Source organism: Salvelinus namaycush, chromosome 25 (genome assembly GCF_016432855.1).
Source record: "Salvelinus namaycush isolate Seneca chromosome 25, SaNama_1.0, whole genome shotgun sequence".
In the NCBI taxonomy this organism is placed as follows: Eukaryota; Metazoa; Chordata; class Actinopteri; order Salmoniformes; family Salmonidae; genus Salvelinus; species Salvelinus namaycush.
In genome coordinates this window covers 8,995,634-9,014,213 of record NC_052331.1, presented here as the reverse complement: position 1 = coordinate 9,014,213, position 18,580 = coordinate 8,995,634, and the positions used below count along the sequence as shown (strand labels likewise).

Genomic DNA, 18,580 nt, shown 5'->3' with positions numbered 1-18,580 from the left:
GAGGGCGAGACATCAGGCTCCCTGTCACACATCATCCGCTGTCATCAGATTTACAGTAGACAGCCTCTATTACCCCCTGCCCTCCTCCCCCTGGCCCCCACCTGCTGCCATTTACAGAGGCCTGCCACTAGGCAGCATGATCAGGAAAGGCCCAGGCTTTAGAGGCCCCCTGGGCCTCACTAGTCATCCTGCTGCTGATGAGTTGTCATCAGTCCAGACACTGGAGCCTGAAACACCATTCATCATTGCAGCACTGAAATGATCCCATCACACACACAGTGACACACATACACAGTGACACACACACACACACACACACACACACACACACACACACACACACACACACACACACACACACACACACACACACACACACACACACACACACACACACACACACACACACACACACACACACACACACTCACCGTCTCTCCCCTCTCTCCTCCCAGGTCCCCCCTCGGCTCCAGAGAACACCATCTCCACGGTCAATGAGACATGTGTCACACTAGAATGGAGTCCCCCACGTGACACGGGAGGTCGAGGTGACATCACCTACAGCCTCCGCTGCAGGAAGTGCTCTGGGGACGACATGAAGTGTGCGCCCTGCGGCAGCGGAGTCCATTTTGTGCCGAGGCAGTTTGGTCTCTCTGTGGCTTTGGTGATGGTCACTGACCTGCAGCCACACAGCAACTACAGCTTCACCATAGAGAGCCTGAATGGAGTGTCTGATCTGAGTCCTACACCCAGGGGAGCTGTGATAGTTAATGTCACCACCAGCCAGACAGGTAGGAACACACGCGGACAAACACACGGACAAACACACTACCGTTTCAGTGTATAGGCAGTCAATGTCGCTCAGTAATGTTGACTGGACTGATGTCTAACACACACACACACACACACACACACACACACACACACACACACACACACACACACACACACACACACACACACACACACACACACACACACACACACACACACACGTAATATGAGAGATCGGATATGCCTAGACCTAATCAGATTTCAAAGGACACACACTCTCTTCACTGTGCCCCAAACCCTTCACCCTTTGCATCTGCTGAACACTCTCAATTAGGACACACTCACATGTGCTGATTGGATCTGGACACACGCAGTACATGGAGTGTGTGTGTGTAGGACAGGTTGAGGGGGCCGTGGCGTGGGATGGTGAGTAATGGGGTCCGTGTAGGGGATGTGTCAGAGAGGGCCGAGGAGAGAGGTTGTTAACCTCTACCGACCACCAAACCCGGATCCGGGATCCCCCCCAGCATAATTGCTGACTAGCATAGCCTAGCCTAAAGTTACAGGGATATCATAAAAAAAATTGTTCATGAAATCACAAGTCCAAGACACCAAATGAAAGATACAGATCTTGTGATTCAAGCCGTCATCTCTGATTTGTAAAATGTTTTACAGGGAAGACAAAATATGTAAATCTATTAGCTAACCACTGTTAGCAAAAGACAACAATTTTTTTACTCCACCATTTTCTTACTGCATCAGTAGCTATCACCAATTCGGCTAAACTAAGATATTGATAGCCACTAACAAAGAAAAAACCTCATCAGATGACAGTCTGATAACATATTTATTGTATAGGATAGGTTTTGTTAGAAAAATGTGCATATTTCAGGTATAAATCATAGTTTGCTATTGCAGCCACCATCACAAATCTCACCAAAGCGACTAGAATTACTACAGAAAGCAACTTGTATTACCAATTTACTCATCATAAAACATTTCTTAAAAATACACAGCACATAGCAATGGAAAGACACAGATCTAGTGAATTCAGACAACATTTCAGATTTTCTAAGTGTTTTACGGCGAAAACACAATAAATCGTTATATTAGCATACCACATATGCAAACGTTACCCCAGCATGAATTCAAGCCAAAGAGAGCGATAACGTAATCATCGCCAAAATATATTAATTTTTTCACTAACCTTCTCAGAATTCTTCCGATGACACTCCTGTAACATCATATTACAACATACATATATTGTTTGTTCGAAAATGTGCATATTTAGCCATAAAAAAACGTGGTTATACAATGAAAATAGTAGCAAATCAAGCCTCAAAATGTCTGACGTCATCTTTCAGAGTGATCTAGTTTAATTGAAAGCTAATCATATACTTGACTAAAAAATACAGGGTTGACAGGAATCGAAAGACAAATTAGTTCTTAATGCAATCGCTGATTTACATTTTTTAAATTATCCTTACTTTTCAATACAGGTTGCGCCAAGCGAAGCTATAGAAAACAAAATGGCGCCATAAGCGTTTAAAATTTTTCGACAGAAACACGATTTATCATCATAAATTGTTCTTACTGTGAGCTGTTCTTCCATCAGAATCTTGGGCAAAGAATCCTTTCTTGGGTCTAATCGTCTTTTGGTCGAAAGATGTCCTCTTGTCCGTCGAAATGCCCACTAACGTTCGACCGGGACCCCGAAATGTGCCCGGCGCTTCAAAGTGCAACACAAAGCAATGCCTCAAAATCGCACTAAACGGATATAAATTGCTATAAAACGGTTTAAATTAACTACCTTATGATGTTTTTAACACCTCTAACGAGTAAAAACATGACCAGAGAAATATTACTGGCTAAACTAAAGCTTGGAAGGAGGCGAGTCCGATGTCCTTCGCGCGCAAGGCGCAGGCAGCAAAGGGAAGCTACTTCCGGTATTTGCTGTTTTATACAGCCCCTGATTGCGCAATCGACTCCATTCAAAGCGTCATCACGCACTGACATCCAGGGGAAGACGTAAGACGTGTCTGTTTCTCCATAGCATTTACACGGACCTTCAAACTGACTCCAGATCAGTGGCCAAAATGTTTGAAATCTGACTCCCTATCATGAAAAGTGCTGTAGATTGAGTTCTGTTTCACTCAGAGACAAAATTCCAACGGCTATAGAAGCTAGAGACTGTTTTCTATCCAATAATAATAATAATATGCATATTGTACGAGCAAGAATTGAGTAGGAAGCCGTTTAATCTGTAGTGCAAATTATGCTAATGCGAAACAGCACCCCCTATATTCGCAAGAGGTTAACCTTGTTTAACAGTCCTACGTGTCTCCCTCGCTGTCACACACCCTGCTCCTCTCAACATGTCACCCACACACACTTCTACCTGTGCCCCCCGAGCACTCTGACACTCCCTCTGACACACACACACACACACACACACACACACACACACACACACACACACACACACACACACACACACACACACACACAGTCATTCAATTCACACATGTACATATAGCTGAGTTCTACACACTGCAGAGAACTCTCATTATAGCACAGTGGTAATCAATCTATCTCTCCTTCTATCTCCCCCTCTATCTCTCTATTCCCTCTATCTCTCTATTCCCTCTCTCTATCTCTTTCTCCCTCTGTCTATCTATCTCTCCATCTATCTATCTATCTCTGTCTCTGTCTCTCTTTCTCCCTCTCTCCCTCTAACTCTCTCTCCCTCTGTCTCTCCCTCAATCTCTCTCTCTCGCTCTCTCTCTCTCTCGCTCTCTCTCGCTCTCTCTCTCTCTCTCTCTCTCTCTCTCTCTCTCTCTCTCTCTCTCTCTCTCTCTCTCTCTCTCTCTCTCCCTCTAACTCTCTCTCTCACTCTCTCTGTCTCTCCCTCTCTCTCTCTCTCTCCCTCCCTCCCCCTCTCTCGCTTTCTCCCTCCCTCTCTCACTCTCGCTCTCTCTCTCTAACTCTCTCTCTCACTCTCTCTGTCTCTCCTTCTATCTCTCTCTCTCTCTCTTTCCCCCTCCCTCCCCCTCTCTTGCTTTCTCCCTCCCTCTCTCTCTCTCTCTCTCTCTCTCTCTCTCTCTCTCTCTCTCTCTCTCTCTCTCTCTCTCTCTCTCTCTCTCTCTCCCTCTAACTCTCACTCTCACTCTCTCTGTCTCTCCCTCTATCTATCTCTCTCTTTCTCCCTCCTTCCCCCTCTCTCGCTTTCTCCCTCCCTCTCTCACTCTCTCTCTCTCTCACTCTCTTTCTCCCTCCCCCCCTCTCTCTCTCTCTCTCTCTCTCTCTCTCTCTCTCTCTCTCTCTCTCTCTCTCTCTCTCTCTCTCTCTCTCTCTCTCTCTCTCTATCCCTCCCGTGCTGTCTCTCGCCGCTGTCGCTCTCTTTCTCCCCACTCCCTCTTTCTCTCTCACCCCCCTGCTGTCTTGCTGTCTCTCGCCCCACCCACTACCTATGTCTCTCTCACTCCCCCCGCTGTCTCGCTCCTTTTCTCCCTGTACTCCCCCCCCCCACCCAAAACTCCACTCCACCCCCCTTCCTCCATCTATTTCCCTCCCCCTGTAGTGAGTGTGGTCCTGAAGGAGAGGAGGAGTAAGGACAGTATCACTCTGGCGTGGCAGGGCCCCGACAGACCCAACGGAGCCATAGTGGAGTATGAAGTCATTTACTATGAGAAGGTCAGTCACACCTCACTTTCTCTCTCTCTTCTCTTGTCCTCTCTTCCCTCTCTTCTCCTCCTCCTAATGTCTTGTCTTAGACCTGGAAATGTATCTGATGAGCACGGGAGTGCGCTTGGTTTAGCTCGCCCGGCACATCGGCCAGGCAGAGTTAGCACCCTAGGACCAATGGAACGGCTCCGAAAGGGAAGTGGATGTCTACGGTGCACCTGGTGAGCTAAATCAAGGGCAGCTAAGACTGTAGCTTGACACCCCTGCTGCTGTGGCTCAAGCAGAGAGAAGCTCCTATGGCTCATCTCTCCAATGTTAGCATTACAGTATTATTTGTTTGCTTGTTCATTTGTGTGTGTGTGTGTGTGTGTTTGTTGATGTACTGTGTGGTGGTGTTGAATCACCCTCAAGGCTTCAATAAATTGTTTATCATAACAGTAGTAAACACAGCAAACACACAACCTTCCTCTCCCTCACACGCATCCTAGCTAGCGCTCTAACCAAGCACACTAACGCCCAACAGCCTCTGAAAAAACCTTGTGAAAGACACAAGGCGTTGAATACAGATGACAACAGGAGTGTGACGAGTATGAGAGAAGACAGGAGAGGAGCCGGAGGTGTGTGTGTGTGTGAATGTGTTTGCGCATGTGTGTACAGCATGTGTGTGTTATTGGCAGGGATCAAGGGTAATATTCCACAGTAACAGTGCTAATCCGTGTAGTGGAGCGACTCTCATTAGAGAAGGTATCAGAGGCACTGCAGGGAGTCTGCTCACTGACACACATGCGCGCGCACACACACCCACACACTTTATTTACATGCATGTTTCTCTCTTTCCCTCTCTCTCCCTCTCTCTCTCTGTCTCTCTCTCTCTCTCTGTGTCTCCATCTCCCTCTCTCTCTCTCTCTGTCTCCCTCTCCCTCTCTCTCTCTCTCTCTCTCTCTCTCTCTCTCTCTCTCTCTGTCTCCCTCTCTCTCTCCCACTTCTCTTTCTCTCTCTCTGTGTCTTCATTTCCCTCTCTCTCGCTGTCTCTCTGTGTCTCCATCTTCCTCTCTCTCACTCTCTGTCTCCCTCTCCTTCTCTCTCTCTCTGTGTCTCCCTCCCTCTCTCTGTGTGTCTCCATTTCCCGCTCTCTCTCTCTGCCTCTCTCTCTCTCTCTCTCTGTGTCTCCATCTCCCTCTCTCTGTCTCTCTCTCTGTCTCCTTCTTTCTCTCTCTTTCCCTCTCTCTCTCTCTCTCTCTCTGTGTCTCCTTCTCCCCCTCTATGTGTCTTTCTCTCTCTCTCTCTCTCTCTCTCTCCAACATTAGAACCAGAGAGAGCAGAACTACACAGTCCTAAAGACCAGGTCCAATGTGATGACCGTAGATGGTCTGAAGCCTGGTACTACATATGTGTTCCGAGTCCGAGCTAGAACGGAAGGGGGATACGGCAACTACGGAGGAGAGATAGAACTGGAGACCAGCCACGAAGGTAGCTAAAGATCCCTCTGTCTCTTCCTCTCGCTCTGCCTCCACTTACCGCTCGGGGCCTCTTTTTCTCTTACCTCTGCTTTGTCTTTACCTATCTCTCTCCGTCCTCTTTTTCTCCTTCAGGTCCGTCTCACTCCTTCCTTGTTCTCCTCTTTTTCATTCTCATATTGCGAGAAAGGAAGTGATATTCCAGCTCATGAGACTCTAAAATTCCACTAGGGCTGTGATGATTCTGGAATTTGGGGTAACAATGAATTGTCTTGCAAATGACCATGGTTGTTAATTTGTAATTTTTGTGGGGAAATGTTTTGAGCTCGTAATGCATCATAATGAATACAACACAGGTTTGGTGACACACTCCCCTCTCAAAAACGAAAGATTTTGACCGTTTGGAACTTTCGGAATTGAAGCTTTCCCTCCCGATTGTGCTGTTTTGCGCGTGAAATAATTACCAACGCTTTTCATATAAAAATAGAAAACTGCTATTTTTTTTAATTTTTAATTTATTTAACCTTTTGTTTAACTAGGCAAGTCAGTTAAGAACAAATTCGTGTTTACAATGACGGCCTACCAAAAAGCCCCTCCTGCGGGGGGCGGGGCCTGGGATGAAAAAATAAATACAATATAAATATAGGACAAAACACACATCACAACAAGTGTAACGGTCGTCATAGTCGTTCTCCTCCTCAGACGAGGAGGAGCATGGATCGGACCAACACGCAGAGTGGGTAGTGCTCATGATAATTTATTAACTCGAAACTGAACACTAACATGAAACAAAATAACAAAATGAATACAACCGACAACAGTCCCGTGTGGCACGAAATACAAACACGGAAACAAACACCCACAACACACACGTGAAACCCAGGCTGCCTAAGTATGATTCTCAATCAGGGACAACGATTGACAGCTGCCTCTGATTGAGAATCATAACCCGGCCGAACACAAACATCCCAACATAGAAAATCACACATAGACAAACCCACCCAACTCACGCCCTGACCAACTAAATAAATACAAGACAAAAGAAAAGAAAACAGGTCAGGAACGTGACATAACCCCCCCCTTAAGGTGCGAACTCCGGGCGCACCAGCATAAACTCTAGGGGAGGGTCTGGGTGGGCGTCTGTCCACGGTGGCGGCTCTGGCGCTGGTCGTGGTCCCCACCCCACAATAGTCAAACCCCGCTTCCGTGGCCTGACCTGTTTTCCTTTGTCTTGTATTTATTTAGTTGGTCAGGGCGTGAGTTGGGTGTGTTTGTCTATGTGTGATTTTCTATGTTGGGATGTTTGTGTTCGGCCGGGTTATGATTCTCAATCAGAGGCAGCTGTCAATCGTTGTCCCTGATTGAGAATCATACTAAGGCAGCCGGGGTTTCACGTGTGTGTTGTGGGTGTTTGTTTCCGTGTTTGTGTTTTCACCACACGGTACTGTATAGGTTTCTGCACTTCGTTTATTTGTTTTTGTAATTCAGTGTTCAAGTTTCGTTATAATAAATCATCATGAACACTAACCACTCTGCGTATTGGTCCGATCCGTCTCGCCTCTCCTCGTCCGAGGAGGAAGAATATGAAAGCCGTTACAACAAGAGAGACAACACTACATAAAGAGAGACCTAAGACAACAACACAGCAAGGCAGCAACACATGACAATACAGCATGGTAGCAACACAACATGGTACAAATGTTATTGGGCACAGACAACAGCACAAAGGGCAAGAAGGTAGAGACAACAATACATCACACAAAGCAGCCACAACTGTCAGTAAGAGTGTCCATGATTGAGTCTTTGAACGAAGAGATGGAGATAAAACTGTCCAGTTTGAGTGTTTGTTGCAGCTCGTTCCCGTCGCTAGCTGCAGCGAACTGAAAAGAGGAGCGACCCAGGGATGTGTTTGCTTTGGGGACCTTTAACAGAATGTGACTGGCAGAACAGGTGTTGTATGTGGAGGATGAGGGCTGCAGTAGAAAAGCATCAACCAGTGGGTCTTGCGACGGGTATACAGAGATGACCAGTTTACAGAAGAGTATAGAGTGCAGTAATGTGTCTTATAAGGAGCATTGGTGGAAAATCTGATGGCCGAATGGTAAAGAACATCAAGCCGGTCGAGAGCACCCTTACCCGCCGATCTATAAATGATGTCTCCGTAATCTAGCATGGGTAGGATGGTCATATGAATCAGGGTTAGTTTGGCAGCTGGGCTGAAAGAGGAGCGATTACAATAGAGGAAACCAATCTAGGAAACCTATTGTGTAAACTATATTGTTCACAGTTATTGTGCATAATTGTTAGTTACACAATTACTATTATTGTGCCAACGGATTTAATATCGATCATGTAAATCAATCATGTCGATTTGATCAATCATTTTAATATCATCAATCTGATCAATCGTTCAACTTCATGACTATTGAAATGAAAACCACGGATGGAGCTGAGTGAATATTAGTCATATCAATTCTATATAAGGTGATCAATTGTATAGATTACACTGTAAATCTCTGTGGTGCACTGAAACCTTTAAAGCAGCCTAGTGTGTGTGTCTGTTTCTGTGTGTGTTTGCACCTGTGTGTGTGTGTGTGTGTGTGTTCAATGCCAGGGAATGGAATAGGAGATAAATTGCCATCTATTGCTGCCTGGAGGCATTCATTTGCCTGAAAGGGCTCGCTGCCCATGCACACACACGCACACACACGCACACACACACACACACACACACACACACACACACACACACACACACACACACACACACACACACACACACACACACACACACACACACACACACACACACACACACACACACACACACACACACACACACACACACACACACACACGTCTTCTCGTGCTTGGCTAACCTTGATAAATGGAACATTTGTTTTGAGTAATGGCCCGATTGCTGCAGCGTAAAAATCAATGTGGTTTCACAGAAACTTTTAAAGCAAGCTTGTTATGTACAATGTTAACATATCCATTTGGACAGTGCAGGAAAATTGGAATGCGTTTACAGTCAGCCCTCATTGAGGAATATTGAAATGGAAAAAGCTTTTCATCGTCAAAGAGCCTGCTGAGTACATTATCTTTCTCTTTCAAGCTCTCTCTGTCTCTCTCTCTCTCGCACGCACACACACACACACACACACACACACACACTCACTCAGGCACACACCTTCCAAAGATGGAGACTTTAGACCTGGCCTAATGTGCACGCAAGCAGGCACACACACACACACACACACACACACACACACACACACACACACACACACACACACACACACACACACACACACACACACACACACACACACACACACACACACACACACACACACCCTATTAGCCTGTATTAACTCTTTCTCTTCATAATGTATTCCCTGTCTCAGACATGTTGGCCATAGACCCAAACCAGTCTACTATTCTGGCTGTGTCCATCGCTGGAGGCATCATACTGCTGATCTTTCTGGTTGCCTGCTTCGTCGTCAGTGGCAGGTAAGAGCAATACACACCACACACACACATGAACATGCACACACACACACACACACACACACACACACACACACACACACACACACACACACACACACACCGTGGGAGTTGGAGCTACTTATAAAGAGGAAATTGCCCACCTCTACTTCACTCACATTGCATTGAAACAGACATATAATAAGTTTCATTAAGAGTTCAGTCCACTCTTGTATATCGCCTTGGGAGCAAAGAGAACACTATGATTTACTTGATATTATATATGACGTTTGATTGTCACCTTATAAGAATCTTAAGGGAACATACCTGACGTTAAGCGAAGGCCACGTGTGAGCCCAGCGGTCTTATATGCAGGCTGTGTTATTGAGTCAGATTAAAGAAGAGAACCAAAGAGAAGAGGTGACGGGAGTACGAGAGAAGAGGGGGAAAGGAGAGGGAGAGGAGCAGACAGTCTGAATTAGGCTCCAGCTCTCCAGTACAGAGGGAGGAAAGAAAGAGAGAGGGAGGAGAGGAGATGGGGAGGAGAGCAGAGAGGGATGACAGGCCAGTGATTTACAATGTCTGTCAATGAATGGTTATCCTATATTTGCTGTGACTAGATTAAATAGCTATTCTTCCCCTGGATACAGACACACACACACACACGTTTTACTACACGCACACAGTTCTGAGGTCTGTAAAAATATTAGTATTGATTGAGGGTGATTTCCTATCAGGCTGAGTGCTCTTTTCACTATTGACCACGTGGGATCTAATCAGTGGAGACTGTCCTAAACACACACACACAGACACACACACACACACACAAACACAGATGCACGCACTTGCAAATGCACTCACATGCAGATACACACATAAAACACACTCAAATACGAAAGGCGAGACGGCAGGGTGCTAATCCTGGTTTACTAGAAGTACACACAGACACACACTTACAGCTAATCAGGTTTCACAGGCAGGTGTTAACTGGGTTTTACAGGGGGGTCGATACACCTCCATCAATTACCTCTCCCTCCATCCCTATTTTCTCTCCATTCCCTCTCACCGTCTTTTCATTCTGCCAAAGGCTAGGATAGGGGGATGGAGGGAGGGGTGGGTGTTGATTCGTGCTTTCTAAGAGAGAACCTCGAAACATCTATCCAAAAGGTGTGTGTGTGTGTGTCAAATCAAATCAAATGTGCTTCGTAAACAACGGGTGTTGACGAACAGTGAAATGTTTACTTCCCAACAATGCATAGAGGAAAATAATAACACAAGGAATAAATACACAATGAGTAACGATAACTTGGCTTTAAACACCGGGTACCAGTACCGAGGGAATGTGCAGGGGTACGAGGTAATTGAGGTGGGGATGAAGTGACCAGGCTACAGGATAGATAATAAACAGTAGCAGCGGTGTATGTGATGAGTCAAAAGAGTTAGTGCAAAAAGGGTCAATGCAGATAGTCCGGGTAGCTATTTGGTCAACTATTTAGCTAAATATTTAGCCGTCTTATGGCTTGGGGGGGGGGGGGGGGGGGGGTAGAAGCTGTTCAGGCTCCTGTTGGTTCCAGACCTGGTGCATCAGTACCGCTTGCCGTGTGGTAGCAGAGAGAACAGTATGACTTGGATGGCTGGAGTCTTTGACAATTTTTAGGGCCTTCCTCTGACACCGCCTGGAATAGAGGTCCTGGATGGCAGGGAGCTCGGCCCCAGTGATGTACTGGTCCGTACTCACTACCCTCTGTAGCGCCTTGCTGTCAGATGCCAAGCAGTTGCTTTACCAAGCGGTGATGCAGCCAGTTAAGATCCCCTCAGTCGTGATTTTTTAGGATCTGACGGCCCATGCCAAATCTTTTCAGCCTCCTGATGAGGAACAGGAGTTGTTGTGCCTTCTTAACGACTGTGTTGGTGTGTGGATCATGATAATTCCTTAGAGATGTGGACACCAAGGAACTTGAAGCTCTCGACCCGCTCCACTACAGACCCGTCGATGTGGATGGGGGTGTGCTCAGCCCTCTGTTTCCTTCCTGTAGCCCACGATCAGCTCATTTTTCAAGTTAAGGGAGAGGTTGTTGTCCTGGTGTAACAGCATAACTTTAGTCCGTCCCCTCGCCCCGGGCGCGAACCAGGGACCCTCTGCACACATCAACAACAGTCACCCACGAAGCATCGTTACCCATCGCTCCACAAAAGTCGCGGCCCTTGCAGAGCAAGGGGAACCACTACTTCAAGGTCTCAAAGCGAGTGACGTCACCGATTGAAACGCTATTAGCGCGCACCACCGCTAACTAGCTAGCCATTTCACATCGGTTACACTGGCACCACACTGCCAGGCCACTAACCTCCTCCCTATAGGCTGTCTCATCACGGTTGGTGATCAGGCCAACCACCGTCATGTCCTCAGCAAACGTAATGATGGTGTTGGAGTCATGCACCGCCACGCAGTCGTGGGTAAACAGGGAATACAGGAGGGGCTAAGCACGCACCCCTGGGGGGCCCCCGTGTTGAGGATCAGCGTGGCAGATGTGTTGTTGCCTACCCTCACCACTTGGGGGCGGCCCGTCAGGAAGTCCAGGATCCAGTTGCAGAGGGAGGTGTTTAGTCCCAGGGTCCTTAGCTTAGTGATGAGCTTTGAGGGCATTATGGTGTTGAACGCTGAGCTGTAGTTATGAACAGCATTTTCAGGCATGTGTTCCTTGTGAATGTTAACCTGTTTTTTGTTTTTTGACACCACACTCCAAAAAGCAAGTTTTGCAGGCTCTAGTCTTATCTTGATTATTGTCCAGTCTTGTGGTCGAGTGCTGCAAGGAAATAACTAGTTAAGCTGCAGCTGGCCCAGAACAGAGCTGCACGTCTTGCTCTTCATTGTAATCAGAGGGCTGATATAAATACTATGCATGCCAGTCTCTCTTGGCTAAGAGTTGAGGAGAGACTGACTGCATCACTTCTTCTTTTTTATAAGAAACATTAATGTGTTTAAAATCCCAAATTGTTGCATTGTCAACTTACACACAGCTCTGACACACACACTTACCCCACCAGATATGCCACCAGAAAGTGTACAGTATTATATAGAGCTGTTATTGCATGGAACTACATTCCATCTTATATTGCTTAAATAAACAGCAAACCTGGTTTCAAAAAACAGATAAAGCAACACTTCACGGCACAACGCCTCTCCCCTATTTGCCTAGATAGTTTGTGTGTATGTATTGATATGTAGGCTACATGTGCCTTCAATTTTTTTTTATGTAGTTCTGTCCTTGAGCTGTTCTTGTCTATTAATGTTCTGTATTATGTTGTGTGGACCCCAGGAAGAGAAGCTGCTGCTTTTGCAACAGTTAATGGGGATCCTAATAAAATACCAAATACCAAAGGTCTTACTCACATCAGCTATGGAGAGCAAGATCACACAGTCATCCGGAACAGCCGGTGCTCTCATGCATGGTTCAGTGTTGCTTGCCTCGAAGCGAGTATAGAAGGAATTTACTTGTCTGGTAGGCTTGCGGCGCTGGGCCATTCGCGGCTGGGTTTCCCCGGTAGTTTGCAAGACCTGCCGTATTGATATTTTGATTGTAGGGGGTCATAGTGAGATTTCTTATAATCGTCCAGATTGGTGTCCCACTCCTTGAAAGCGGTAGCTCTAGCCTTTACTTCAGTGCGGATGTTGCCTGTAATCTATGGCTTCTGGTTGGGATATGTACGTACGGTCACTGTGGGGACGACGTCATCGATGCACTTTAAATGGAGCTGGTGATTGATGTTGCAAACTCCTCAATGTTACCGGATGAATCCCAGAACATATTCCAGTCTGTGCTAGCGAAACAGTCCTGTAGCTTAGCATTTGCTGCACCGGACCACTTCCGTATTGAGCGCGTCACTGGTACTTCCTGTTTGAGTTTTTGCTTGTAAGCAGTAATCAGGAGAATAGAGTTAAGCTTTGTACGAGTCTCTGTGTGTGGAGTAAAAGTGATCTAGAGTTGTTTCACCTCTAGTTGCACAGGTGACCTGCTGGTAGAAATGAGGTAAAACAGATTTCAGTTTCCCTGCATTAAAATCACTGGCCACTAGGAGCGCCGCCTCTGGATGTGCATTTTCTTGTTTGCTTATGGCCCTATACAGCTCTTTGAGTGCGGTCTTAGTGCCAGCATCGGTTTGTGGTGGTAAATAAACAGCTACGAAAAATATAGATGAATACTCTCTTGGTAGATACTGTAGTATGGCCTGCAGTTTATTGTGAGGTATTCTAACTCAGGTGAGCAAAACCTTGAGAATTCCTTAACATTAGAGATTGCACACCAGCTGTTGTTAACAAAGAGACACACACCTTTCCCCTTAACCTTACCTGAAGCTGTCATTCGGTCTTGACGATGCATAGAAAAAATAGCTAGATGTATATTATCCATGTCCTTATTCGGCCAGGACTCTGAGAAATATAGGGTATTACAGTTCTTCAGGTCCCGTTGATAGGATAGTTTCAAACGGAGCTTGTCCAGTTTGTTCTCCAGTGATTTTATTCGCCAATAGAACAGAGGGTAGAGGCAGTTTAGTTCTATTGGTCGATTTGGACTCGTCTGGGAGCTGTATCTCCCTCTTTCCAGTGACCCGGGTGTAGGACCTGGTCCAGGATGAGCAGTATATCCACAGTACATCCATCTGACTCGTTGAAGTAGAAATCTTCATTCAAAGCAAGGTTAGTGATCGCTGTTCTAATGTCCAGAAGCTGTTTTCGGGACATAGGAAATGATGGCGGAAGTATTATGCACAAAAAAAGTTGAGATCAGCGTAAATAAAAACACACACAATAGCAGAATTGGTCAGGAGGCCATTAGACGGCAGCTATCCATCTCTGCAGTGCCATCTGTGTGTGTGTGTGTGTGTGTGTGTGTGTGTGTGTGTGTGTGTGTGTGTGTGTGTGTGTGTGTGTGTGTGTGTGTGTGTGTGTGTGTGTGTGTGTGTGTGTGTGTGTGTGTGTGCTTGACTTCAGATTGCAGGATCGCAGGAGATCAAAGACAGCACTTGAGAGACAAGGAGGGAAATGAGGACCATAGATGAACAGAGCACCGCAGAGAAAACAGAAAGGAGAGAGCGGAGAGGGAAGGAGGGAGGGTTTCTGAAGAATCAGACAGAATCTGAGTGATAACCAATCACTATAGCGTACACGTGTCTCTCTTTTTCTCTCGACTTCTTTTCTTCTGTCTCTCTTTCTCTTAATCTCATTTTTCTCTACCATCTTCTCTCTCCCCATATCAATATCTGCTCCTCTCCCTACCCCAGTGTCTATTCAACATCACCTCTCAATCGCCTATGCTTTTCTCTTAACTCTCTCTCTCCTTTCAATTTATTTTGTATTCACTTTTCAGGATTTCCTCTATAGCCTTCATTGCAGCTAAACGAAGCTACACTCGTTCATCTTAGCATCTGAGAGAAGGTGGAGGATGAGAGGCAGGGAGAGACAGGGAGAGAAAGAGAGAGCTCTGGGTGGTTAAGTTGAATGAGAATGTACCGACTGGAGCACCTTTTGAAGACAGATGAATCAGATTGCCGTATGCAGCAGTCATAATAGTGGAATATAAAGGATTCGTACACATCTTTGTATAGAAAACCAGCTTCAACCATTCTTTCAGCATTGCCAATAGCAAGTAACAGAACGAGGGGGGGGGGAATGGCAGAACGAGCTCTATTTTGGTGGCCTTTGGTACGTTCTAATGCCTTGATTCACAGCTAAATAATTAAATACTTTAACGACTTTACCTCCCGGTTTGGTCAAGTAAGTGGTATTGAGTAGAAAGACATTAAACTCCCGAGTGGCGCAGCGGTCTAAGGCACTGCATCGCAGTGTTGAGGCGTCACTACCGGACGTGTCCGGGGGTCCCCATGTCACAACCGGATGTGACTGGGGGTCCCTTAAGGCGGCACACAACTTGGCTCATCGCGCTCCAGCGACTCCTTGTGTTGGGTGTTTCCTCTGACACATTGGCGCAGCTGCCTTGCGGGTTAAGCGAGCGGGTGTTAAGAAGCGTTTCGGAGGACGCGTGGCTTGACTTTCGCCGGGGGGGTTGCAGCAATGAGACAAGATTGTAATCACAATATTGGGGAGGAAAAGGGGGTAAAAATACATTAAAATGACTGAAAAATGTAACAAATTCAGTTGTGTAGGCCTATGTGATCAGGACAATATTCTACGTAATATAACCTTTTTTAACATTAAACCTGTCTTCTCTTTAGATAAAAGTCATATTTATAGTTTTACTGCAAGATATGAATTGGCACAGTGATGTTTGTTCTTCAAACTATGAATTGTATTTTCTCTGCTGCTGTGGACACTTGAGGTAAGTAAAACAATTTTATTTGTAAGCCAGACAAAATTAAACTGGCCTATTTATATAATGAATATGAATTCGGAGGGCAGAAATGATTAAATATTAAAGCATTAAAGGCTTCAGTCTCATTAAAGGCCTCAGTCATACAAAGTTATACTTACATCTGAACTGGTTCTCTAGCAGATTAGTAAAAATGACTCACCCCTTGTTCAAGAATGTCCTTTTTCAGATTACAACCTCTCACTTTCAGTTATTTGAAAAGGAAATCATATCCAAAATAGTTTTATTTTTAAAACAAGCGATAGAAAGTGTCAGGATTCACCTAGGGGTCATGATTTGGGGCTGTACAGATGTTTGATGTATTAGAATAATTGATTATGCTTATGTTATATTAATAGAAGTCCTTACATTTATAGGGTCCTAGACTATAGATGAACAATATATTTATTCAGTATATAGTTTTAGAATTGTTCCACAGTTCTCTCTCTCTCTCTCTCGCTCTCTCTCTCTCTCTCTCTCTCTCTCTCTCTCTCTCTCTCTCTCTCTCTCTCTCTCTCTCTCATATAATGTGTGACTGAAACAGAACTCTGCAGGGGAGTGTGGGAGATAAGAGACTAGTTAGACATTCCGCAATAAATCAGCTTTGGGGAGTGGACGTTTACTGCTAAGTTTAAGATAACACTAAAAGCCATTGTTTATATAGGGTTTTGGTCTCAGGAGTAAAAAGGTAATGACATAGTCAGTGACATCACTAAGGCGGGACTTTTGTTTAATAAAACAACTTGAGACCTTTTGTTTGATGCAGAACTTACTCAGAAACATGCGTGCTATGTTCCTGTTTGTCAACTTCTGTCTGCAATTGCATTAATAAAGGTTTTTGAATAATTAAAGATATTGTCAGAATGCTAGTGTCACTAATGAACCAATGATTGACAAAGAAGGACGCAAGGAACAAACCCTAACAAAAGACAGAAAAGACAGAACAAATAATATAACAAATATTATGGTTAACCTCAAATATACTAATTGATTAAAAAAAAAACATTATTATTATATATATTTTGTAAGGTATAATCTTTTTAAATTATATAAATAGGACTGGTGGAGTTGTCACACATGCAGCTAACAAAAATATATGGAAATGTCTGCTCGACCCAAAATTACAACCAACTGATTGCAACATTACCGCAAAAATGGAAGAGTAAGGAGTAAGGAACTTGTCTGTCGGCCCTGCATTAAAGACCAAAGTTGGTTAAAGAACATTTTTACTTTAAAAAAAGTATACCAGTTTCATTTAAGGACCAAAAAATTGACAGCTGTGCTATATATATTGCAAAATAGCTGGGAAGAGATTTTCGATGTACCGATTCCATGGCACATGGTTTATGAACTCATACACAAAACGACGCCGGAATAAAAACTTAGAATTTTCCCATTTTGATTATTATACAAAATTCTTGCAACCAATAGAATGTTACATGAGCGGCCTTTCAGGTTATGTCAGTATAGGACTCGTTTTACTGTGGATATAGATACTTTCGTAACTGTTTCCTCCAGCATCTTCACAAGGTCCTTTGCTGTTGTTCTGGGATTGATTTGCACTTTTCGCACCAAAGTACGTTCATCTCTAAGAGACAGAACGCGTCTCCTTCCTGAGCGGTATGACGGCTGCGTGGTCCCATGGTGTTAATACTTGTGTACTATTGTTTGTACAGATGAAAGTGGTACCTTCAGGCATTTGGAAATTTCTCCCAAGGATGAACCAGACTTGTGGAGGTCTACAATTTTTTTCTGAGGTCTTGGCTGATTTCTTTTGATTTTCCCATGATGTCAAGCAAAGATGCACTGAGTTTGAAGTTAGGCCTTGAAATACATCCACAGGTACACCTCCAATTGACTCAAATTATGTCAATTAGCCCATAAGAAGCTTCTGAAGCCATGACATAATTTTCTGGAATAATCCAAGCTGTTTAAAGGCACAGTCAACTTAGTGTATGTAAACTTCTGACCTACTGGAATTGTGATACAGTGAATTATGAGTGAAATAATCTGTCTGTAAACAATTGTTGAAAAAATTACTTGTGTCATGCACAAAGTAGATGTCCTAACCGACTTGCTAGAACTATAGTTTGTTAACAAGAAATTTGTGGAGTGGTTGAAAAGCGAGTTTTAATGACTCCAACCTAAGTGTATGTAAACTTCCGACTTCAACTGTATAAACATATTTATGTATATACTGTATATATATATATATGCCTGGCGTGTGCAAGAGTGTGCAAAGCTGTCATCAAGGCAAAGGATGGCTATTTTGAAGAATCTAAAATATATTTTGATTTGTTTAACACTTTTTTGGTTACTATATGATTGCAAATGTGTTATTTCATAGTTTTTATGTCTTCACTATTATTCTACAATGTTGAAAATAGTAAAAATAAAGAAAAACCCTTGAATGAGTAGGTGTGTCCAAACTTTTGACTGGTAATGTACATTACATGGGACCTGTAAATTCACTCACAGGAGACTCATGCTCTCTCTCCCTCAATGAAGATACATTTGACTGCAGGAAACCACAACGCAAAAATAACAGCGGTACCAAGAGGCGGGACAGACAGCAGACTGACAAACCAGCATCACTTGCTTTGTGACTGACAGGCGCCTGTCCTATCAATAGATCACTAAGATGCATATTCAGAAGATGCTTATACAGACTTTTCTGACTAGCGAATTGAAACTTAAATGACAAGAAGCCTAGTTAATTTATGAAGTGGAAAAAGTAGCCGGCTGACAATGAGTCTGTTATCGGCTGTTTAGGCCAATAAGCCGGGCGCTTATGGAAAACACTGTACACAC

The 18,580-nt window shown here is 44.6% G+C and overlaps 1 protein-coding gene across 1 annotated transcript in view; it reads left to right on the top strand.

Moving 5' to 3' along the window:
* LOC120020189 (ephrin type-A receptor 3-like) overlaps positions 1-18,580 on the top strand; it is a 117,251-nt gene that overhangs the window by 39,813 nt on the left and 58,858 nt on the right. Inside the window, exons 6-9 of the mRNA XM_038963684.1 lie at positions 456-803; positions 4,355-4,467; positions 5,766-5,931; positions 9,323-9,428. Of these exons, the coding sequence (XP_038819612.1) occupies positions 456-803; positions 4,355-4,467; positions 5,766-5,931; positions 9,323-9,428 (733 nt within the window). The remainder of the gene's footprint in view (positions 1-455; positions 804-4,354; positions 4,468-5,765; positions 5,932-9,322; positions 9,429-18,580) is intronic.